The sequence below is a fragment of the Trichoplusia ni genome, chromosome 11 (genome assembly GCF_003590095.1).
Source record: "Trichoplusia ni isolate ovarian cell line Hi5 chromosome 11, tn1, whole genome shotgun sequence".
NCBI classification, from domain to species: domain Eukaryota; kingdom Metazoa; phylum Arthropoda; class Insecta; order Lepidoptera; family Noctuidae; genus Trichoplusia; species Trichoplusia ni.
The window spans coordinates 12,427,297-12,453,392 of NC_039488.1; the positions used below are offsets into that span (position 1 = coordinate 12,427,297).

At 41.8% G+C, this 26,096-nt stretch overlaps 2 protein-coding genes across 2 annotated transcripts; one reads left to right on the forward strand and one right to left on the reverse strand.

The window, feature by feature from the left end:
* The first annotated feature begins 719 nt into the window (after positions 1 to 719).
* LOC113498812 lies at positions 720 to 8,598 on the forward strand. Its single transcript, XM_026878953.1, has 2 exons — positions 720 to 1,784; positions 8,527 to 8,598. Exons 1-2 carry the CDS (start codon positions 720 to 722, stop codon positions 8,596 to 8,598), a joined length of 1,137 nt encoding a protein of 378 aa, XP_026734754.1.
* Positions 8,599 to 9,051: 453 nt separating this feature from the next.
* On the reverse strand, positions 9,052 to 17,636 carry LOC113498813. The gene is made up of 2 exons (XM_026878954.1): positions 16,040 to 17,636; positions 9,052 to 9,356 (listed from the first exon to the last, which is right to left on the reverse strand). Exons 1-2 carry the CDS (start codon positions 17,634 to 17,636, stop codon positions 9,052 to 9,054), a joined length of 1,902 nt encoding a protein of 633 aa, XP_026734755.1.
* Between the last annotated feature and the right edge of the window lie 8,460 nt (positions 17,637 to 26,096).

Sequence of the window (26,096 nt, forward strand, 5' to 3'; positions counted from 1 at the left end):
CAAGTGGCCAGGATTATCCATCAGCAGCTTGCTCTGAAATACAAACTTGTGGAATCTGAGGTGCCGTACTATAAGTATGTGCCCGACCCAGTTCTCGAAAGTGGTCATATCACACTGTACTGGGATCGATCTATCATCACTGACAGGACTATTGTTGCCAATAAGCCTGATATAGTGGTGATCGATCGATCAGAGCGTCGGACAATGATTGTTGATATCACTATCCCCCATGACGAGAACCTCGTGAAAGCAGAAAAAGAAAAACAATTGAAATATTTGGATTTAGCTCACGAGGTTGTCGACTTGTGGGAGGTGGACTCGGCAATCATTGTCCCGATAGTCGTAAGTGCCAATGGCTTAATAGCCAAGAGCCTCGATCAACATCTTCGGAGGCTCTCGTTGGGCGTCTGGGTCAAGGGTTTGATTCAGAAAGCGGTACTTCTGGACACGGCGCGCATCGTGAGGAGGTTCCTCTCTCTGGAGCCCTGACCACCGGCAGCTTGGGCCCTGTACCCGTTGCCGGTTGGACACTATTTTTTATATTTTTAAATGTATGTTGTTTTTTATATATATTTAAAAATGTAATTTATATGTATTTTAATGAAATAAAGGAAATAATAATAATAAAAAAGTAAATAAAAATGAAAAACCGATGTACGATGACATATGTCATCACTATAAAATATGTAATTTACGACTCAGAAAACAAGAATAGATAAATGTTGACACGAAGAAGAGCAGCACGCCTTCCATCCCCGGGCTCGTCGCCGAGCTCCGCCTCGCAGCTGCCGCCGGGCCGAGGTCCAGCGCCGGCAGTTGCAGTCGCGTCGAGCTCCAGCGACGAGTACTACTCCCCGCCGACGTCGCCAACACCTGTACGTCGGCCGGGGAGGCGCCGGCCGCCGAGCAGCTTGGCGCCCTCAGGCCAACCGGCCTCGAACAGGGCTCCCGCTCCCGGTGGTGTAGTGCAGCGCATGAAGTGGACTCGACCCATGAACGAGAATGTCATGCGCGCCAACTATGGGGCGACAGGGGGAGGAACTAACCTCACTGCGTACCGTGCCAGAATGCTCTCTCTGTTTCGGGCCCTTGAACCGGACGTCGACGTATCGGCACAACGTTTGTCGGATCAAGTGCGAGTTATCCAACGTAATCACAGGTTGGATGACGCGACGCTTGATCGATTGCGCTCTGAAGTGCAGACTAGCCCTGTCGTCGTTACCCCGTCAATAGCGGAAGCGCCAGCTGCAAGCGCGCTGCCTGCCAACCCTGCTGACGGGGGAGATGATGACGGTGCTATAACTGTAAGTAACCAGTGCAGTGATCATATAAGGAGTACATTGGAACAGGCGGTTCTGGAGTATCGGTCAACACCCCGGGACCAGAGACCGCGACTACCTCGCTTGCCCATGCACAACCGAAACAAGGCGCTAATGGGTGTCCTGGATTCGCTGCTATCCAGTTATTTTGGGAACAGCGAAGACCTCGGTGACACGCACTCGCTTCTGTACTGTGCGGCTGTTGCGGCGTGTCGTGTAGCTGGTGTTACCTTTCGAGATAACACAGCTGCACGGCCTAAGCAAGCGGCACCAGCCTGGCAGTGCAGGATTGAGAAGCGTGTTGCTGAGGCCAGGACACTCATAGCCAAACTTGTTGCGTTTCGGGGCGGAAACACTCGCCCTAGGGTCATGCGTTTTGTAAAGCGGGCGTTTGCTGGGACTAATATTAGCCCCAGCGAATACACCGCCCGAGTTACAGAACGCATTGACTTTTTTAAGCAAAAGGTGTGTGCCTGGGCAAGCCGTATTCGACGGTACAAGACTCGGGTGGACCGATTTCACCAGAACCGTATGTTCCAAAGAGACCAAAGATGGGTGTACAGATCTTGGGAGCAACCTGCGTCGGAGGAGGGTGCCGGACGCCTGCCGGATGATGTCGCTACAAATTTGTTTTGGCGCAGCATCTGGTCGGCGCCTGTAACCCACTCTGAGGGGGATTGGATACGTGATGTTGAGCAATCGTGTGAACGAATAGAAGAAATGGGGGCTATTGATATTAGTCCCCAAGACGTAGCCAATGCAGTCCGTCCGTTGGCCAATTGGAAAGCCCCGGGCCCGGATGGACTGCATAACTTCTGGTTGAAATGGCTACCAAGTTCACATGGTCGCTTAGCATCCCAATTCCAATCTGCCGTAGACTCGGGCGTGCTCCCACAGTTCTTCACTACTGGTTCCACCCATCTGCTCCACAAAACAGGTAGTACCACGGACCCCAAAAATTATAGACCCATTACATGATTACCCACCATCTACAAACTGCTTACATCCATTCTGAGAGAAAAGATTAATGACCATATTGAACGGTTTTCTATCATGTCTGCCTCTCAGAATGGATGTAGGAATGGGTCACGTGGTACTAAGGAGCTACTCCTTATTGATATGACTATTTGCCAACAAGTTCGCCGCTCCAAAAAGGGTGTGTCGACATGTTGGATAGATTATAAGAAGGCCTATGATTCGGTGCCACATGCATGGCTCATGAGGGTGCTAGAGTTGTATAAAATCAATACAACTGTACGCACTTTTTTGAAGTCATGTATGGGGCAATGGACTACGGTGCTTCACTATCCAGGATGTCGGGATATCCAAAAGAGCGGTCAACTTATTAGGATTGAGCGGGGAATATTTCAAGGTGACAGTTTGAGTCCCCTGTGGTTCTGTTTAGCCTTGAATCCTCTTAGCACTCTGCTTGAGAATTCAAGGCTGGGATATTCGTTGCGGAGAGGAAGCCAGGTAATCTCCCACTTGTTGTACATGGATGACCTGAAATTGTTTGCTTCCAACAAGTTGCAACTGATGAAGTTACTGAAGATTACTGAAAGCTTCAGTAATTCCATCAGAATGGAATTTGGTGTTGACAAATGTGCAGTCATGCATGTAAAACGAGGTGGGACTGTAGAATCCCAGGGCATACAGCTCTCGGATTCTATAAACCTTAGGTCCCTCTCCTCAACGGAAACCTACAAATACTTGGGTATGTCAGAGGCGTTAGGCATTAATGTCGCTGACATGAAACAATCGTTACAGACACGTTTCTTTGGCCGCCTGAATAAGGTACTAAAAAGTTCCTTATCGGGCGGTAACAAGGTGCGTGCCTTTAATGGTTGGGTCATGCCAGTGATAATGTACTCCTTTGGCATACTCAAGTGGACACAGACCGAACTGGACGCCTTGGATAGAAGAGTCCGCACACTGCTCACCGCAAATCGAATGCACCACCCGCGATCATCGGTAATGAGGTTATATATCCCGCGAAAGTGTGGGGGTCGTGGCTTCCTAAATGCCAAGACCCTCCATAATCGCGAGGTATGTAACCTCAGGGAGTATTTCCTCCGAGTGGACGTGGGGATGCACCGAGATGTGGTGGCAGTGGATAAGGGCTTCACTCCGCTCTCTCTAGGTAAAGAGAACTGGCACAAACCTATCGTACTAAGCGTCAAAGACCGCAAAGATGTATGGCAAAGCAAGGAGCTACACGGACGCTATTATCGGACCCTTCACGGGGCCGATGTAGATTTCTTAGCGTCCGTGGCCTGGCTACGCTTCGGAGATCTCTTTGGAGAAACCGAAGGGTTTGTATGTGCAATTATGGATGAAGTTATCATGACGAATAACTACCGAAAATATATAATTAAGGATGGTACAGTTGACATCTGTCGGGCATGTCACTGTCCCGGTGAATCCTTGAGACATATAGTTTCGGGATGTTCTCGTCTTGCTAACGGTGAATACTTGCACAGACATAACCAAGTGGCCAGGATTATCCATCAGCAGCTTGCTCTGAAATACAAACTTGTGGAATCTGAGGTGCCGTACTATAAGTATGTGCCCGACCCAGTTCTCGAAAGTGGTCATATCACACTGTACTGGGATCGATCTATCATCACTGACAGGACTATTGTTGCCAATAAGCCTGATATAGTGGTGATCGATCGATCAGAGCGTCGGACAATGATTGTTGATATCACTATCCCCCATGACGAGAACCTCGTGAAAGCAGAAAAAGAAAAACAATTGAAATATTTGGATTTAGCTCACGAGGTTGTCGACTTGTGGGAGGTGGACTCGGCAATCATTGTCCCGATAGTCGTAAGTGCCAATGGCTTAATAGCCAAGAGCCTCGATCAACATCTTCGGAGGCTCTCGTTGGGCGTCTGGGTCAAGGGTTTGATTCAGAAAGCGGTACTTCTGGACACGGCGCGCATCGTGAGGAGGTTCCTCTCTCTGGAGCCCTGACCACCGGCAGCTTGGGCCCTGTACCCGTTGCCGGTTGGACACTATTTTTTATATTTTTAAATGTATGTTGTTTTTTATATATATTTAAAAATGTAATTTATATGTATTTTAATGAAATAAAGAAAATAATAATAATAATAAATATTCCACAACTTTCACACAACGCCGTCTAGTCTCAAACTAAGCAGAGCTTGTATTATGAGTACTAGACAACTGATAAACATACTTATATATTTCTAAATACATACATAATATAGATAAATTACACCCAGACACAGAACAAATGATCGTGCTCATCACACATTCATTTGTCCTGGGTGGGAATCGAACCCACGACCTCCGGTATAGCAGTCAGGGTCACTAACCACTAGACCAACAGGCCAGTCAAAAAAAAAGTTAATTACATTTTTGGGTTCGACATCGACATAACAATAATGCTATTTTTTTTATTTTTATTTTCAATGTACAGACAGCACTTTTCTACAATTTTATTATATGTAATATAGATATTGTCATAAAACCTACGTAGTAACCAGCGGAGCAGTCACTTACATTTTACTTGATCAGGTAACTTCACAATAAGACTATGACGATGACTAAAAAAGGTAAATCTTTTCCAACGTTTCAAAGAAGCCAAAATATGGAGGTATAAGATCCTAAGAATCTATTGAAGAGCGTCAGGAGAGAGTTGATGCTTTTTGAGAACATCAGGCTGCAACTCGCTCCGTAGCGTTAATTGTGTTTGATTTCTCAGCGTATCTAGAGACAAGTGCAGAACATGATGCGCGACAGTCCGCTGATCGTGAACGTCACGCATTGTATCGCGAGTCGGAGACTTTAATTTACTGATGGAAAATTATACTTGAGTTCTCAGCGAAATCGCATATCTACTAATAGGTCTTTTGAAGCAAGTGATGAACGTGATGATGAACAGTTTGACCGAGATAAACATAAATTTTACCGAACACTCACACAACAAAATATTCATAATCAGTCAAGTCAAAGTCAGAAAGAAAGAATAACTGGACAGTAAAAAACAGAAAAAGAGCGCAACGAACATTTGAATTCTGATCGCCTTCGACATTCTTTGCACAATGTCGAAATCAATCAATCATCCGACATAACTTATCGGATGTGTCTCAAAATGTTGCCGTAAGGCATGGTGGCCTTCCTTAGGTTGATAAGGAACGGAGTGCATTTTCCTATACTCCTATGATTGACTGCGCTACAGATTCCGTCATCAGATATGGTTCGGTATATATTATGAAGGTGTTAAATGGCAAAAAGAAACAAACGGTATGTTCTTCTTAGTTAGGAAAGTATATATTGAAATATTAAAAAATCCTTCAAAAATATTAAGACTGCTAAGCGGTGACCATTCACATTCCATCTTTTGGTTCAACAGATTTAAGAAAGCCGATTTATGCTGACATTTTATGTGCAAGCCCCAGTTTGCCACCTTATTGTTTCGGATGGCTTCGGATTGGCCTAAAAATTACCCAAAGTTTTTACAAATATATTTCGTATCGAATTATCATGACCAGACGAGAACAACACGAGGAAATGACCCTCCGGCTCATTTCTGACCGGCAGAAGCACGCGATCGGTATGTAAAGGATTGAAACACTCTACCATTTCACGGACACAAAAAACGCGTACTACCTACTTAGCACAAGTTTAGGTTTAGAAGTTTAAGATAATGTAACTTTCATCACAAGACTTGCTTCCACGCTATTAGACGACTTTGTTTAGGTATCTACGGTATGTATGAAAAACCCTGTCCGATCTTTGAAGGACAAGTGACTTGCCAGACGTGCAGAAAAGTAACATGGCTTTCTATTTTAGTAAAAGAATTCCCAAAATCGGTTCAGCATATTATGTTAAGATTACCCCCCACAATGTCACAGACTCACAAATTTTACCTCTTTAGATATTATTAAAGAAATAAACGCACATAACCTTCATATACCGACTTATATTATAAAGCTGAAGAGTTTATCAGGCTTGAACGCCCTAATCTCAGAAACTACTGAACGGTATGAAAAAATATTTCAGTGTTAGTCCATTAACTGAGCTAGGCAATCAATCTATGATTAGTAGGAGCAGATCAGTAATGAAATATTTTACAACTAAGGGCAGAAATGAAAAAAAACTAATCCGATTAAAAAAAATCCTAAGTAATATTTTCTAACCACGCGGACGAAGTCGCGGGTAACAGCTAGTACATATAATAAATCCGTAGAAGGGTCAATCCTATACATTCAAAATATTATAAAAATAAATAGCAAAAGCATCGATACCAAACTCAAATATGTGTTTAAAATGTTTTTGTCTCTCTGTCTGTCTGCCTGTAAGTTCAGGCATTACGTGAAAACTAATGGTTCGATTTAGATGAAACATGGTATAATTATACCTTATTATCCTGGGCATTAAATGGGGTACTTTTCATCCTGGAAAAATACGTAGAAAAAAATCACTTAATTTTTCATTTTTATCCATAGACATTGTTCTGTAGAACCGCGAATACACGTTGCGTTATCCCCAGTGGATTCAGCGCTTTAACCTGTAGCACCGGAAGTCGGATTTGGCTTGAACCGTTGGCGGCACACGCGGGCCACACGAGGCCACGCTTCCCCGACTCCTATATAGGAACGGAGTTCCGCGCCACGCGATGCCTAGTGTGGCGAGCGGTCGTTTTATTGCAATTAATATTGTATGCGTGTAATTTTAAACCGTGCTTTTCAGGGCGACCTTTTTGATTTTTGAATTTGATTTCAATTCTAAGACTGTTCCGATCGATTATTTGTAAATATTATAGTACGTACGTATTTTAATTTTTGCAAATTTTTCGTCACTGTCAGAAATTTACTGCTACATGCTACGTATCAAAGTCGGAATTACTATGAAAAACATACTTACTACAGAACGCGAGCTCAACAGCAGTGGCTCAATAGAGGGATCTCCTTAATTATTATACGCCTAGCCGTATTTGAGTCCAATAGATATTTATAATGTCAATGTCAATAACCAAAACAAAACTGATAACCAAAATAATATGAAATAAATAATAAAAGTACAAAATGCATCTAATTCAATGGACTTAAAGTTATAGAAGATACAAATTAATCAAAGATTTCGAAACTCTTGGAAACCAATTTATTCAGAGAACTCCAAGAAATCGCGGAATGACAGAAATGAAACATGGGAATCGTAAATAGTAAGGATTTCGTATCTAGGAGAAAAGTGGATGAAGCAACAAGCAATTCCAGGAGGAGCAATGATGGGCATGTGAATCAGGCTAACTTATTGCCTATGCATATCAGAAATATCAGAAAATTACATATTAAAACAGTTGCTGGAATTTAGACCTGCAACTATGTCTATAATAACTCAATCTTTGAACCCTAGTTCACATAAATACTTAGACCTTTGTTTAGTCCTAGCTACCGCATTAGGTTAAAGAACCTGTAATGATAGATTAGTGTGATAATTAAACAACTAAATAATAGATAAATAAATAATATAAGACGTCATTATCAGAGCTACTTAAAATGGAGAAATAAACCATCCTCGCGAAGACCGAATTCCACGCGGACGGAGTCGCGGGCGAAAGCTAGTTATTGATTAAATTATTAATGTCAAAGTACGTGAAAAAAGATGTATACATGCATATATCATCATCGGCCTAGCCTTTTCCCAACTATGTTGGGGTCGGCTACCAGTCTAATCAGTTTCAGCTAAGTACCAGTATTTTACAAGGCAAAGTGACTGCCTATCTGAACTCCTCAACCCAGTCACCTGGGAAATGAAATGAAGTCATTTATTCTGTAAGTAGGATATATCATCACTTTTACAAGTATTTTTTTTTTGAGAACGCTGGAGTCGACCTTTCCTATCTGACTACCTTGCATAAACCAGTGTGCGGTTTTTCTTTTGACTGACCTTTTGAGGAAAGTACCAGATCGATTTGAGCGCGGGGAAAAAAAAACTCACTCAAATCGCCAGTTTGAGAAACTACAAATAAAATAAAATATACCTGCACAAGGTTTATACTCACAATAAAAAAAAATAAGAACAAACAAAAGTATTGAAAATTAAAAAATAAAGAATTCGGTAAACATTATAGCACAAAATATGTCAAAAATTGTATAAATGTATATGCAAAAGCACAAAACATATCATCAAACAATTAAAACGTATCATATGCAAAATGCAAAACACATGTCAGCAGGCAGAAGATAACCGGGCAGCAATAGACAGCTCTATTAGCGAGCAGCTCAATCCCATGCGCTTTTATCAGTAAGATAGTCAGATATCTTGTAATATCCTTTTTTGACATATACTTTAAACTTCTTAATAGGTAATTTTCCAACGTCAATGGGAAGTCTATTGTAAAAGCCTATACATTGACCTATGAACGAGTTGCTTACTCTGTGGAGACGAGTGGAGTGAACAGCCAAATTACCTATGTTTGTTTCTAGTATTCAAAGAATGTACATCAGACATTTTTCCAAATTCAGGCTCGTTTTTATGAACATACATTAAATTTTCAAGTTGTGTACTGTGATGTTACATTCAGAATGCTTATTTCTCTCGGAGAGAAACTCTTGGCCCTAGGCCGTAAATCGCGCGAATGGTTCTTTTTTGAAAAGGAATATTGAATTAATATCAGTACAGCTGCCCCAGAGGAGAATGTCGTTGCTATGAAATTAAGCTATGAAAGTAACTAAAATAAACTATTCTGGCTGTATCCACATCAGTTATGTGTCGGATTTACAGCATAAGCGGCAGAGCTTAATCTTCTAGGCAACTTCTCAACGTGTGGGCCCCACTGCAATTTGGCATCAACAGTTATGCTAAGAAAAACAGTTGACTCGACAGGGTCCAACTCTACTCCGTTCAGTTGTACATTGGTATCTAGTTGCCTCACATTAGGCGTTGAAAATTGTATCAATTTGGTTTTAGAAGAATTCAAGAGTAGATTATTAACATTAAACCTATGGACAACCTTCGACAGTGCATTGTTCACTTCACCGATTTTAAACACAAGTGAGGTATCATCTGCCAATAACAAAATTTTGTGATGTTCCCTTATATGAAAAGGTAAATCATTTATGTAAATAAGAAATAGAAGTGGTAATAGAATTGAACCCTGCGGAACACCCATTGTAACCACAGCACTTTCAGATCTTTTACCATTCACATCCACTCTCTGAATTCTATTATCTAACGAATATCTTAAAAGACTAAAAGCATTATTTTTAATACCATAATGGTGCAATTTTTTGATTAATGTTTCATAACAAACACAGTCAAAAGCTTTGGACAAGTCACAAAAAACGCCCAGAGCATCTTGCGAATTCTTCCAAACCTCGAATATATTTTTAAGTTATTCCACACCTGCATCTGCAGTAGACCGACCCCTAGAGAAACCAAATTGTTTCGAGTGAGACAAGCGGTGTCTATTAAAATGTCCTAACATTTGATTCAAAATTAATTTCTCAAAAATTTTGCTCAGAGTGGGCAAAATTGAGATAGGCCGAAAATTTGTAGGATCGGTTGTACTACCTGATTTAAATAGTGGAATTGCTTTGCTCAAATTCATTAAATTTGGAAAAACACCGGACGCGACACAAGAGTTGAACACTATTGCTTGGTGAGGGGAGATAGATTTTATATGATTGAAGAAGCAATATGTATGGACAATCCCCAAAGATCAGCAGTCTTTTTTACTTCTATTTGCCGAAATGAATCAAAAATGTCCTTGCTGCTAACAATCGTAAATTCAAAACCCGTGTCGCATTCCGCAACACATTCCTTGAGTATAGATAATGCGGTGGTAGGAGACGACAACAAAGTCTTAATTGTTGCAATTGGAATATTTGTAAAGAAAGTTTCAAACTCAGTTGTCACCTTCATATCCCCCTTTATAGCCCTTACATCGACATCATTTATTTTAAGATGAAAGTCTGTTTGTTTCACAGTAGTCCTTCCGGTTTCCGAATTATTTATGTTCCAAGTAGTTTTTATTTTATTTCTAGAGGACGATATTTTGTTTTTGATATACAACGATTTTGCGAGAGCACAAGCTTTTTTAAAAGTCTTTGAATAGTCATATTCCCCAAAAGTTTCACTTTGGTTGTGTTTTTTTTTCTTCATACAGTTCAAAAAACCTAAGTCTACTTTCAAATTGTGAATGTGCATATTCTGTTCATAAGTTAAACAATTAGAGTAAGGCAGGGCACAAAAGATAAATTTACAGTATTTTTTTCACTAAGTTTTAACATTAAATTATCAAAATCAATAATATCTGCTCTACTGACAGCCAGACCATCCCCATATAAAATGCCAGTAGAACCTGGACAAAACAATTTGCTTTGAAAAATTAACGAGGCCCAACTCGAGAATTACTTTTCTTAAAATACAGTGGAGTGTTGGAGTTTCTTACCAGTTCTTTGCCGTAAGAATGACCCTTTTGAAACACGGCCTATTTGGAATAAAAACTTTTTGATTTTGCATATCTAAGGATGAGTTTTGGTGGTGAATCTGTCTCTAAGGGCATGTGTTAATGTGATTCAAGTTAATATGGTAAGTATGAGGACAAAATAAATAACACTAAACACAGCCAACGAAGTATCTATCAATGTTTGTACACATAATAGGACAAAAACTACAAAAAGCGGTTATACGTTTTTTATTTAAAACCCAGACTTAATAAAAGTGCTGCAACACATAACAAAACAAAACAGTTTGACCGAAAATAATTAAAAATCGAGCCGGGTTGTCGAATGAAACACCGAATTGGTTGATTTGTAGAAGTGGCAGTGAGGAGCGACTTTCAGTAAGTTATTTTCCGTCACTAGAGTCGGTGATGATCAAGATGGTCCGGAGAGGTTACTCAAGGTCCAGCTAATTTTCCATGGATCGTTAAACCATTCGATGTCCATTTAGTGTCGTTTTCGAAATTCGATCATTATTTTTTTTCTCCATCTTTTACTAGGCAGAAAGAGCTGCTAATCGATCTGCTGGTACATTTTTCTTAAAAAAATCCATTAAAGCTTCTGTAAACGTTTCTTCGTTAAATTGTCTTCGACTCTCAAAATGTTCCAAAATTTTTTTTCCCACGTCTAGTATATGTCCTGCTACTTTTATAAAGCCTCTCCTTTCAGGCTGGATATCATCATTAAATGAAAAGTCATCTTGACAATTGACACCAACAATTGCAATAACAGTAACTAAGATAAGTACCTTGTACATGGCTGCAGTTCGTGTGCTTGGTTCCAAAACACTTGCTGACTATGAAAATACATGTAACAACGTGATATTTATAGGAATAAATGTATGAAAACAAATTGCTATGCGTTTTATAAAATTTGTTTTTTTTTACGATTCGTTACTTATAATTATTATTTTTTCGGATTTGTTAATCAATTATGTAAACTTAATAAAAAAAAGGGAGAACTCTTTCTACGGTTCCGTAGCCAAATAATGAAATTGGAACTAAATTAATTGTTAGATGTACCTTGCTTTTTGCTTGTAATTGTGCGAAGGGTTTCAAGTGTGTATTTTTGTCAATATGCCTTAATAAATATTATTTTACCCCATATTTGGGTTTCGGCCAATGCATTACGTTCTGTCATAACTTTGTCTCATATTTAACTCTTCATTGAATATATGGCCTAGGTATATCACCTTTGCGCCTTGTCAAAAATATAAGGATATATCTGTGTTACTAGAAGGCTCAATTACCTCTGGTGCCATTAAAACGGCTAGTATTGACTAACCGTTTTGTCGTAGAATGCCTTTTCCGAAACTTACCGAGCGAACCCGCATAAGCAAACTGTTACATCAAGAAAAGGTACAAAAATCAATTTGTGGTGGACACGCATCTAATCACGCTTATATGTTTCCGTCAATTATTTTAACGTAACGTAAGTATGATTATAAAACTCATAACAGTAGCATAGGTTTAATAGGACATACATGGAGACTGTTATTATTTACAACAGGATCTTAAGAGACTAGAAAATTATTTTAAGATTAACAATTTGGAACTCAACATGTCTAAATGTTACACAATCTCATTTACTCGCAAAGCCAACATCACGACCCACATATATTCTTTAAAGAATGACCAGCTGAAGAGTAGACTATGTACGAGATTTAGGTGTTATACATGATTCCAAACTGACCTATGAGAAGCACATAGATCAGATAGTAAATAAAGCTAACAAGGCCATGGGGTTCTTAAAAAGGTCTTGTTCTCAGTTTAAAGATCCCAAAATAATTAAAATATTATATTGCTCCTTTGTTCGTAGCTCACTTGAGTACAGTTCGCAAGTTTGGAATCCAATGTATGACATCTATACCTCTAGACTGGAATCTGTTCAACGAAACTTTACGCGATACTTGCAGCACAAGTGCAAAACCTATGACCCTAATTATGAGTTGAGATGCAAATGATACCATTTACTACCTCTTGAAGAGAAAAGAAAAATATCAGACATCTCTCTCCTCGTCAAATTAACACAATCTTATATCAACGCCCCGCAACTTATCTCCAAGATTAACTTACGCGCTCCTACTAGATCTGCTAGGACACCCTTCTTGCTTCTTAGCGTACCCCGTTGCTACACGAACTACAGACAGAATTCGTTCTTTGTAAGATGCGCAGTCTTATAATAAGCTCATCAACTTTTCTGAACTGGACTTATTCGTTACTAAGCCTCATGTATTTAATCGATTTCTAACAAAACATTGGTTCGACAACTGTTGTATCTTGCGCTAGTAATATCATAGTGTAAATAAGTTTATAGTTTATATCCTTTTCTCTTTCAAGCATTTAAAGAGCATTCTTTAGAGATACTTAAATGCGAAAACATGTAATTGGTTAATAGTTCCCTAATTTGTTGTTTTTGTAAGCTGTTAAAACTGTATGTTTTCCAAACCTAATAAAATAAAATACTAGTGTAAGTAAAATACTAAAGTACTAGTGAGATGTAGTAACATAGATATATATATATATGTATATTATATAAATATATAGTATTTTGATTTTTTATTTAGTATAAGTGTTAAATAATAAGCTTAATGTTGTATTGTTGATGAGCATATCTCGAATTCGAAGTGAATTTTGTAGCAAAATAAAAACTGTACGTTGGATATTAAAAAAATAATAATTGATGCCTATTAGAATAGGCATTTCTAAGCTTACTGGATAGTAAACTGATAATAGTCATCTTCATCATTATCATCATCATCCCATATTCGTTCTCTGGACATAGGCCTCCCCAACTGCACGCTATCGAGATCTTTCTTCGGATGCTCGTTCCGGCTCCTGCCGGCCATCTTAATTATAGTATAAGACAATTCATTATGTCCTCTCTGTGTAAGATGACGTTATTAAAGGCGTTATTAATTTGATACTTATATTTTTTTTAGGTAACAAATCTGAGTAACAAGTATTATATATATATATTTATAAATAAATTAATAAATGCGGACAACATCACATACATTGTTCTGAACCCAAAGTAAGTTGCTTAAGCACTTGTGTTATGGAATTCAGATACAACGAAGGTACCACAAACACCCAGACCCGAGACAATGTAGAAAAGTGAATTTTTACATTGACCCGACCGGGGATCGAACCCGGGACCTCAGAGCTAGCGACACCTTGAAACCGGTGTGTACGCCACTCGACCACGTAGGTCGTCAAATAAATGTATTATATCTAGCCGGCTGTGTACCGGTGCTGGACAAATTCCTTCCCCAAATCCTTCTAAGATTTTCTGTTCTGCCCCATATGGAACCAGCCCGCGCTGTAAGCGTCAAGGTCGTATCGCCACCGCTTCCTAGGCCTCCTACGGCGACGCCGTCCATCCGCTGGCTTCCATAGTGTGGTGACTCATATAATCTGCGATTATTTAACTTCATCTGCATTTGGTTCCTTAATTATCTCCTTGATTTATTATGGATAATTTTTAACTGTTCACCAAAAATCTAAATGCTCATCTATGTATACATCTCTAAAATATTACTTTTAACCCCATCAAATTATTTTACTGCAATTGAACTACTTGGCTAACAAACAATGATACACCAACCAAATTCAAAATTATCACCAAGACATCACACTTTTTATTCTACTGCGCAGTAAATATTCTCATAAAACAGAAATTATATTTTTCTTTCACAAAAGATACTGACTGCGCACCAATATTCCTAATTGTTACACATTATATCTAATATGCATCTTAGTATCGGACGTCCATTTACAACGATTTTATACAACTCTTACGTTACTCAAATAATTATCATTGAAGAACAAAATAATGAATATCGAACAACGTTACTTCTAAAAAATACATTTAATTTATTTTTTAGAATTTGCTGCGAAAACAAAAAGACAAAAATAAGATTTTTTGGGAACTATATTCTTATTAACACGTTCGGTGCGGTATCGGGTTGATTGTATCTGATGCTCATCTTTCCTCCGGTGCGGGGTATAAATTACTGTGCTAGCCGCTGGAGCGGGACAGATATATTTGGTCCCCAATGAATATGAATGAGACAGTTATTGTTTTGGAATTGCCTCGTTAAATAGATAATATAGGTTCGAAAAAATTGCATCGGGTTCTTACGACCCGACTGAAGCAATATTTTTTACGTCTAGTGCGTTCATCGGTTCTAAACGACCCGATGCCCGATGACCCGATAGACGCACTAGATTACATGCTAGTTGAGCTAGTGAGGTGCGTGTGTTTCGATGCGTTTTTATGCAACTAACTGAACATGAAGCGATCCAGGAAAATGTTGTTTGAGTCATATGAGGGTGAAAAGCCAAGAAAAAAAAAGTGAGCGAAGGTCCCCCAAGACAAATAATATTGGGTAAGCGGAATATGTATGATAATTTTTATAATAACTATCGTGAGACTGATTCATTATTAAATGATGTAACGGTTTACTCACGCGTATTTATCGGGGTAGCCCGACTAGTTTCGGACCCAACCGGAGTCCTTAATCATGAGCAGACGCGGCGGGATCGCGAGTCGAACTGACGTCAGCGGCCGCGCATCTCGCTGCGTAGCGCCGCGCCCGCGCCGTGAGCGGCGGTGGGGCCGGCGACGCCGGTGGCGCGGGTGGGGGGTCTGCTGTCGTCATTGGCATCGTCCGTGCTCCCGTACTGGCTGAGTCAGTGCATACTATGCTGACCGCGTCGCTCTCCAGGCTTGGCTTCATATGACATAACGCAGCATTCAGTGCTGGTTTCCACGCTGCCGGCAGTGTCCATCCACGGTCTCTGTTGAAATTCGGGTGACGGCTGATTTCTATAGCCTCCCGTACTTTTCGCGGCACGAAGTATTTCTCCTTCGCTAGTACGGAGGCTTTGTCAAAACGTATGAAGTGTGCCGTCCCCGCATTACACACATGTTCTGCCACTGCCGACTTGTCGGTGTCCATGTTCTTCATGCTGCGTATGTGTTCGCCCAGTCTGGTTGCTACATTACGCCGGGTTTCCCCAATATAGCTCAGGCCGCAATCGCACGGTATTTTGTATACTCCCGGGAAGTCTAAAGGATCCTTGTCCTTGGGAGAGCGGATCATCTGTCGCAGTTGTCCGGGCGGCCGATAGATCGTCTTGATGCTATATCTCCGGCGTAACAAGCGACCTATCTTGTCTGTGACACCCTGCACGTACGGTAAGTACGCAGGAGTCCGCTCAGCCTCCGCCGGACGCTTACGAGCTTCACCCGCAGATCCCAGGAGACGTCTACACTTGCGCCACTGATATCCGTTGCGCTCTAATACGTCACGTACATGCCTCAGTTCCGCATTGACGTAATCATGGTCGCATAGAGCGAGTGCTCGGTTCAGCAGCGTACGAGGCACCGAAGATAGGTGTGAGGGGTGGTGATGAGAGTCGGCCCGTAGGTACCGGTCTGTGTGCGTTGGCTTCCGGTATACGGTATGAGTCACCCGTCCGTTCGGCTCTCGAATGACCAGTACGTCCAGGAACGGTAACTTTCCTTCTTTTTCCTCCTCTATGGTGACCTCTATCTTCGCGTGCACCCGATTTAGGTGTGACGTCAGGTCCTTCAATGAGTCCCGGGCGACAACAGCAAAAATATCGTCTACATATCGCCACCAGTATCGCGGTTTCACGTTTGCAGACTCTAGTGCTTTTTCCTCGAACCACTCCATAAAAATGTTAGCCACAACGGGCGCCAGTGGTGAGCCCATAGCCACTCCGTCAATTTGGAGGTAAAAGTCCCCTCGCCACAGGAAATATCCACTTTTGAGACAATACGTGATACTCTCAACGTAGCCAGTAGGTAGTGTAGTTCCGCCTAAAAGGGTTGTGATTATTTGTATGACCTCATCTACTGGTACGTTGGTAAACAGCGACGTAATGTCAAAACTAACCATTATATCTGTGTCCTGCAGCTGTATACCCTCTAGCAACTCAACAAAATGACGGGAGTCTCTCACGTAGCTACTCGTTTTGCCGGTGTGTGGCTGTAATAGTGTAGCCAGGTGACGCGACAGTTTGTAGGTCGGTGCGTCTATCTGGCTAACTATAGGTCGTAGGGGCCAATTTGATTTATGTATTTTTGGCAAACCATAAATTTTGGGTGGTGTCGGATTGAGTGGACGTAGTTGTGCTACCAGCTCCTTGTCACCGATGATGTGGAGAAGTTTGTTTACCTTTGTCGTGACTCGGGATGTAGGATTGTAACTAACTTTACAATAAACACTTGTGTCGCCCACCATTTGCGTTATCTTGTGTTCGTACGCTTCGGTGTCGACGACTACAGTGGCGTTACCTTTGTCGGCTGGTAGCACTAACAATGACTCATCATTGCGCAACTCCCGCAGGGCACTAACCTCCTTGAGGGTAATATTGCTCTTAGGCAGGGGAGACTTACGCAATAACGTAGACACATCCTGGCGCAGGCAATCAGCATCTCCGTGAGGTATTTTATTTCTGAAGATGGTATTTTCAATATTTGTAATAATATCCTCAACGGGTATTCTGCGCGGTGTTGGTGCAAAGTTGAGTCCACGGGATAACACAGACACAGTGTCCTCGGACAATTCTTTGGATGACAAATTGACGACCGTCACTGCTTCAGTACTTTTTGTCGCGACCTTGAGCGACTTATGCGGGTAGATGTGTTTAATTAGGTTCGTCAATTTGTGTTCTTGCCGTTTTGCTGTCTGCGTACCTATGTTCTCAGCCCGGCTGTGTGTCATGGCGTCCAGCACTGTCCACATATCATTATCTAAGAACCGCGATAACTGTAGATGTAATTCATACACGCACTGACTCACGCACATATATCTACGACGGTAGTCTGATATCGCACGGCACAATAGTTTTCTACTCGCGACACTAAAAAACTCTTCGTAATCCCGAATGCACTTTTTTGGTTTTATCTGGGCGAACTTGGGCACAACATCATTATCACGGCACTGCACCAAAAACCTTAAACCACACTCGAGTCTCTTACGTTTGTTTCTCAGACGCGTAAATTCTTTTATTTTATCTAGCCATACCGCACCGTAACGGTTTACTATATTTTTATAATAACTATCGTGAGACTGATTCATTATTAAATGATGTAACGGTTTACTCACGCGTATTTATCGGGGTAGCCCGACTAGTTTCGGACCCAACCGGAGTCCTTAATCATGAGCAGACGCGGCGGGATCGCGAGTCGAACTGACGTCAGCGGCCGCGCATCTCGCTGCGTAGCGCCGCGCCCGCGCCGTGAGCGGCGGTGGGGCCGGCGACGCCGGTGGCGCGGGTGGGGGGTCTGCTGTCGTCATTGGCATCGTCCGTGCTCCCGTACTGGCTGAGTCAGTGCATACTATGCTGACCGCGTCGCTCTCCAGGCTTGGCTTCATATGACATAACGCAGCATTCAGTGCTGGTTTCCACGCTGCCGGCAGTGTCCATCCACGGTCTCTGTTGAAATTCGGGTGACGGCTGATTTCTATAGCCTCCCGTACTTTTCGCGGCACGAAGTATTTCTCCTTCGCTAGTACGGAGGCTTTGTCAAAACGTATGAAGTGTGCCGTCCCCGCATTACACACATGTTCTGCCACTGCCGACTTGTCGGTGTCCATGTTCTTCATGCTGCGTATGTGTTCGCCCAGTCTGGTTGCTACATTACGCCGGGTTTCCCCAATATAGCTCAGGCCGCAATCGCACGGTATTTTGTATACTCCCGGGAAGTCTAAAGGATCCTTGTCCTTGGGAGAGCGGATCATCTGTCGCAGTTGTACCTACAAACTGTCGCGTCACCTGGCTACACTATTACAGCCACACACCGGCAAAACGAGTAGCTACGTGAGAGACTCCCGTCATTTTGTTGAGTTGCTAGAGGGTATACAGCTGCAGGACACAGATATAATGGTTAGTTTTGACATTACGTCGCTGTTTACCAACGTACCAGTAGATGAGGTCATACAAATAATCACAACCCTTTTAGGCGGAACTACACTACCTACTGGCTACGTTGAGAGTATCACGTATTGTCTCAAAAGTGGATATTTCCTGTGGCGAGGGGACTTTTACCTCCAAATTGACGGAGTGGCTATGGGCTCACCACTGGCGCCCGTTGTGGCTAACATTTTTATGGAGTGGTTCGAGGAAAAAGCACTAGAGTCTGCAAACGTGAAACCGCGATACTGGTGGCGATATGTAGACGATATTTTTGCTGTTGTCGCCCGGGACTCATTGAAGGACCTGACGTCACACCTAAATCGGGTGCACGCGAAGATAGAGGTCACCATAGAGGAGGAAAAAGAAGGAAAGTTACCGTTCCTGGACGTACTGGTCATTCGAGAGCCGAACGGACGGGTGACTCATACCGTATACCGGAAGCCAACGCACACAGACCGGTACCTACGGGCCGACTCTCATCACCACCCCTCACACCTATCTTCGGTGCCTCGTACGCTGCTGAACCGAGCACTCGCTCTATGCGACCATGATTACGTCAATGCGGAACTGAGGCATGTACGTGACGTATTAGAGCGCAACGGATATCAGTGGCGCAAGTGTAGACGTCTCCTGGGATCTGCGGGTGAAGCTCGTAAGCGTCCGGCGGAGGCTGAGCGGACTCCTGCGTACTTACCGTACGTGCAGGGTGTCACAGACAAGATAGGTCGCTTGTTACGCCGGAGATATAGCATCAAGACGATCTATCGGCCGCCCGGACAACTGCGACAGATGATCCGCTCTCCCAAGGACAAGGATCCTTTAGACTTCCCGGGAGTATACAAAATACCGTGCGATTGCGGCCTGAGCTATATTGGGGAAACCCGGCGTAATGTAGCAACCAGACTGGGCGAACACATACGCAGCATGAAGAACATGGACACCGACAAGTCGGCAGTGGCAGAACATGTGTGTAATGCGGGGACGGCACACTTCATACGTTTTGACAAAGCCTCCGTACTAGCGAAGGAGAAATACTTCGTGCCGCGAAAAGTACGGGAGGCTATAGAAATCAGCCGTCACCCGAATTTCAACAGAGACCGTGGATGGACACTGCCGGCAGCGTGGAAACCAGCACTGAATGCTGCGTTATGTCATATGAAGCCAAGCCTGGAGAGCGACGCGGTCAGCATAGTATGCACTGACTCAGCCAGTACGGGAGCACGGACGATGCCAATGACGACAGCAGACCCCCCACCCGCGCCACCGGCGTCGCCGGCCCCACCGCCGCTCACGGCGCGGGCGCGGCGCTACGCAGCGAGATGCGCGGCCGCTGACGTCAGTTCGACTCGCGATCCCGCCGCGTCTGCTCATGATTAAGGACTCCGGTTGGGTCCGAAACTAGTCGGGCTACCCCGATAAATACGCGTGAGTAAACCGTTACATCATTTAATAATGTATGATAATGCCAACCGGCAACTGGTCAAACATTACACGTCGAAAATACTGCAGTTAACAATCCCCAGCCACCACATTGACCGTCACCATAAACCAGTACAGCTCATAGTGAACGAATAGAAATATTGGAACAGAAAAGAATTCAGCCAGCTTACGGTATAATTAATTTTACATGTTCAAAAGAAAATATATCATACATTTTATCGATGACGATGTTTTTTTTTTATCATCCACAGCACTAAAAACATATCGATACTTTTAATAACCAGTGCGGATAACGGATCCTTAAGATCCGACAGACAATTCCTTTATTTACAAACAGACCATTCAGTGCATCTACCTACGATTTCAGCCTTTTATTGAGTGTTTATTTGTCAACATATTGAAATAAAAGAAAATGCTTTAATCATTATATCTATAAAGATAAGTCCACCTAAACCAATGTAAGTCGATCGGATCTTTTTGACCCACCAACGCACCAGGAACAAGTCGTGCTTCGGATATAATAGACCCCATGCCGCACCCACTGAAAGTCATCAAATTTGACTAACGCAGTGAACGTGTTGAATGATGTAACGGTTCACTCACGCGTATTTATCGGGGTAGCCCGACTAGTTTCGGACCCAACCGGAGTCCTTAATCATGAGCAGACTCGGCGGGATCGCGAGTCGAAGTGACGTCCGCCGCGTGCATCTCGCTGCGTAGCGCCGCGCCCGCGCCGTGAGCGGCGGTGGGGCCGGCGACGCCAGTGGCGCGGGTGGGGGGTCTGCTGTCGTCATTGGCATCGTCCGTGCTCCCGTACTGGCTGAGTCAGTGCATACTATGCTGACCGCGTCGCTCTCCAGGCTTGGCTTCATATGACATAACACAGCATTCAGTGCTGGTTTCCACGCTGGTGGCAGTGTCCATCCATGGTCTCTGTTGAAATTCGGGTGACGGCTGATTTCTAAAGCCTCCCGTACTTTTCGCGGCACGAAGTATTTCTCCTTCGCTATTACGGAGGCTTTGTCGAAACGTATGTAGTGTGCCGTCCCCGCATTACACACATGTTCTGCCACTGCCGACTTGTCGGTGTCCATGTTCTTCATGCTGCGTATGTGTTCACCCAGTCTGGTTGCTACATTACGCCGGGTTTCCCCAATGTAGCTCAGGCCGCAGTCGCACGGTATTTTGTATACTCCCGGGCAGTCTAAAGGATCCTTGTCCTTGGGAGAGCGGATCATCTGTCGCAGTTATCCGGGCGGCCGATAGATCGCCTTGATGCTATATCTCCGGCGTAACAAGCGACCTATCTTGTCTGTGACACCCTGCACGTACGGTAAGTACGCAGGAGTCCGCTCAGCCTCCGCCGGACGCTTGCGAGCTTCGCCCGCAGATCCCAGGAGACGTCTACACTTGCGCCACTGATATCCGTTGCGCTCTAATACGTCACGTACATGCCTCAGTTCCGCATTGACGTAATCATGGTCGCATAGAGCGAGTGCTCGGTTCAGCAGCTTACGAGGCTCCGAAGATAGGTGTGAGGGGTGGTGATGAGAGTCGGCTCGTAGGTACCGGTCTGTGTGCGTTGGCTTCCGGTATACGGTATGAGTCATCAGTCTCACGATAGTTATTATAAAAACTATATTCTTAAAAAAATATGTCACATAATATACAAAACATTAGTAATAAAATACTATTGTATTTTAATATTAGGTTAGGTTAGGTTGAAATTGTGACCTCCTATGCACGAGTCGAACGAGCGAAGCAAGCGGTGCCGCGACAGCGGCCTGCGAGTGCTAGAAACGACTTGCTCCAAAAATATATCCATAGGTCACATAAATACGTGTTCGAAAAAAACCTTCCTTATAACGTAGTCGGTTAAAATACTATTTAATTATTATATAGCCGACAATCCTTTCAAATAATAAAAAAAAAATATCGCTGGTCCATTATGACATAGACTGTTTTCGGTTACGTTCGAAAGGACGTTCAAAAAATCAAAATCAAAATTCATTTATTCAAATTAGGCTACTAAGTAGCACTTTTTGAAGGTCAGCACCATTTACATTGGGCAGCACCCAGTTTCGCCCACCCTTCACCGCTTCCTAAGTGCTTTTGCTGTGAGAGAAGAAACGGCGCAACAAACTTCCCAGCAGCACGCTGTCATTCCATTTACTGTAGAGAGGCAGTTTATTGTAGAGGCGAACACTAAGTCCCACAAATGAATTGTGTACCTTGTGTAACCGGTGCGATGTACCAATTAACTTATGTTTATTCCGTGTATTTATACTATGTATATCACTATTTTTGGTGTATTTAAAGTGAAGGTTTTTTCGTATCAATAGTATATTATCTAAAATAAATTGGGATGCTACCGTTAAAATGCCTATCTCTTTAAACTGCTCCCTAAGAGAAACTCTAGAGCTTAGTTGGTAAATGGATCTGACAGCTCGCTTTTGTAAGACGAATATCGATTCGATATCTGCTGCCTTACCACAAAAGTATGCCATGGGACATAACGCTGTGGAAATAGCTAAAATAAACAAGACGAGCTGTGTCCACGTCAGTAATCTGCCTAACTTTTCTAACCGCATAAGCCGCAGAGCTGAGTTTATTTGCTAGGTATGCAATAAGCGCCGTCCATTTTAATTTTGCATCAACTGTAACGCCGAGAAAAACCGTTGATTCTACAGTATCTAGCACTTCATTATTTATAATAATATTTGGCCCAAGATTCTTAACATTAGGCATCGCGAATTTAATGCATTTGGTTTTTTTGGCATTCAAAACTAAATTATTAACCGAAAACCAATGTGTGACCCGAGTAAGTGCACTATTTACTTCGTTAGTCATTTCTGTTTCTGTTAACTTTAAATATTAAGGAAGTATTGTCTGCAAAGAGCACAACGTCTCATATGCCTTTTAAAAAGAATGGTAAGTCATTAATATATACTAAAAATAAAAATGGGCTGAGTATTGAACCCTGGGGTACCCCTAGTTTCACAGGTAGTCCGGTGGACTTACTACCATTTACATTTACACATTGGACCCTTTCATTCAAATAGGAATTAATTAAATCCAGTGATCTATTTTTGATACCGTTATATCCGAGTTTGCATAGTAATGTGTCATGCCGGACGCAATCGAATGCCTTTGAAAGGTCACAGAAAACGCAAATAGCGTTCTGAGAGTTCTCCCAAGCATCGTAGATGTGTTTCAGTAAAGCTACACCCGCATCGGTAGTTGAACGTCCCTTTGTAAAACCGTATTGCTCGCTATGCAAGAGGGTCTTGTGATTAAAATAATGTAGTAGTTGATTTAATATCAATTTTTCAAAAATCTTGCTGAATTCAGGTAAAATTGAAATCGGTCTAAAATTACCAACGTCACATTTACTGCCTGCCTTAAATAACGGTATGACTTTACTGTGTTTCATCAAGTCCGGGAAGACACCTAGGGACCGCGGTCCATTCGTTTTGGGCCGTTCAGACTAAATAACCTCTAGTGTTTGTTTATTATTATCCTGTAAGCGCATGCAAAAGATGATTTTCTGTTTTAAATGAGTGATGTTGAGGCCACTTCTGGCGCTTTATTGCGCTTTATTGGTGCAATAATTAGAAAAAATACTGCATTGATTGAGTGGACTGACAATGTAAACATTGTAGGAGTAAGGAGTTTGTTTAATATTTTGAATTATTTTGGTTTAAAATTGATTAGTACAAAAACGTTTATTTTAATTAATGGCTAATGTTGTTTAAATTATTTAAACTAGATTAGCCATTAATATTGGTGTTTGATTTTAATATATTTTGCAGTACATTATCTGAAGTAAAACTAAAAAAACAAATGCTTCCTTTACAATTAGGTGTAAAATTATTTGAAAAAAATGCAACTGTTATTAAATAGGTGCTCAGTATAAAATATTTTGACGAACACATTTTGGTGCACAATTGGTTTATTTGACAGATGATAACTTGAATAAATTGAAATACTGTTAAATACTATCCATTTATTATTATTGCAACTGTAAAGAAAACGTACCTAACAGGTGTGTCCGACTGATTATTAAACTTAATCAGTGAATCTCTTGAAGCTGTTTAAGAATCAAACATTTAAACTGATGCAATCATAAGATATAGCCGTTCATGCCGAAATCTTTGAAGCTCGAAGGTAATCCAAACCTACAAAGTACCTACGTGATCTACGTGAACTCAAAATCTTGAATTATCCTCAGGCACTTGTACCTCGAAAATTAGTTCGATTTTTGATTACTGGTAAATCCATTTATTATGTTTCTTTTATAAAAAGGATGACATAATATCTTTCCGTAAATACAAACTACACTCTAAACAAACTTTAGGAGCTCGTGGCTAAGCTATAACCGCAGAAGTGAAACGATCACAGGTTAAGCTATGCTATGCGGTTGGTCCGTAGATGGGTGATCTTTGTCATAAGGAGTTCCTCCGTGTTTCGGATGGCATGTTAAATTGTGGGTACCGGCTGTTATTCTTACATCTTTGACAGTCGTTACAGGTAGTCAGAAGCTTGAAAAGTCTGACAACCAGTCGTATCGTGTCGCCCAGGTAACTGGGTTGAGGAGGTCAGATAGGCAGTCGCTCCTTGTAAAACACTGGTACTTAGCTGAAACCGGTTAGACTGGTAGCCGACCCCAACATAGTTGGGAAAAGGCTAGGCCAATGATGACTCTAAACAAACTTTTACCCTCAATTGTCTATTGTTATTGTACACCCTTGAGGGTTTTTAAAAATCTTGTTCAGCATTCAGGCTCTTCGGTTATTCTTTTCGCATTTAAAACTGCATTTCTCTCTTTTTCAAGCTTTATACTATTCGTCTACAATTTTTTTATGTCTCTTAAGTAGTTTTAGCATTTATAGTAAAATACTAGTAAAGATTTGGATAAATAAGTAAAACGCTAAAAAAGTAATGCGGACTATATATAATAGTTTATATGATAAAATACAGATAGTTACAAGAGGTTTCGTTTTTTATGATAACATATTAAATTTGCCCAATCGCAATCTTCATTTCTTCATTTTCATGCGAATTATTAGTATTACGGCGCTTTTAAAGTATACTTCACTCGCGATGATGTATTATGGGGCTTGGCAGTAGTCGCTGGTTCGAGATTATCATAAAAAAATATTAATATGTATCACTAGGATTATTTTTGTAGAATTTCTCGAGGGGATTATTTATTAATGAATGATGAAACGGTCTGTTCACTCATGTTTATCGTAACGTCAGTTTATGGTTAAGGACTCCGGTTGGGGTCGAATCTGGCCGTGCAGTCTCGATAAATACGCTAACTATTAATATTGTTTTAAGGAGTCATGAAGCCGTCATATTTCAAGTAAATATGGATCTTCTTCATCTTGGCAATTGATTCCAACGATGGCGATTATAAGTAGAAGGATTACAACCTTAAACATGACTGGTTATGCTGCGATAACTTGCTGTACTATGTATGTGTTATGGCTGAATTGCGTGATATTTGTAGTCGTAGTTTTAATTGGCATTTACAAGAAAAAGTATGTTTAATGGTTTCGTCAAAGAATTTTAAATCAATTTTCAACCAATTAAGACATTAATTTTGTGACACATATTTTTATTGTGTCGTTGGTCTATCGCATAGGTTCACTGTGCACTCTGATACTAACCTATTATATAAAGTTTATGTGTATTCAGTTACTGAGAGCTAAGAGCATGTGTTTAGGTGATTCAAGTTCCTCTGGAGACTTGGCTCAGGACAATATGTCTGGGAGAGCAACTGTGAGGACTGAACAAGTAACACGTGTTAACACGATCAATGAAATTTCGTCAAGCACAATATCATCATCATCATCCACGGCTTTTATCCTCCCACTGCTGGGCATAGGTGTAGGCCTTTCTCG

Bases quoted from the DNA above. Each gene is read 5' to 3' on its own strand.
- LOC113498812 (XM_026878953.1), top strand. From the start codon at position 720: ATGTTGACACGAAGAAGAGCAGCACGCCTTCCATCCCCGGGCTCGTCG. The intron at 1,785-8,526 runs GTGTGTGCCTGG...ACATGTCAGCAG, and splicing joins TTGACTTTTTTAAGCAAAAG to GCAGAAGATAACCGGGCAGC.
- LOC113498813 (XM_026878954.1), bottom strand. From the start codon at position 17,636: ATGTGCGTGAGTCAGTGCGTGTATGAATTACATCTACAGTTATCGCGG. The intron at 9,357-16,039 runs GTAAGCGTCCGG...TGTTATTGGCAG, and splicing joins GGGATCTGCGGGTGAAGCTC to ATGATACCTCACTTGTGTTT.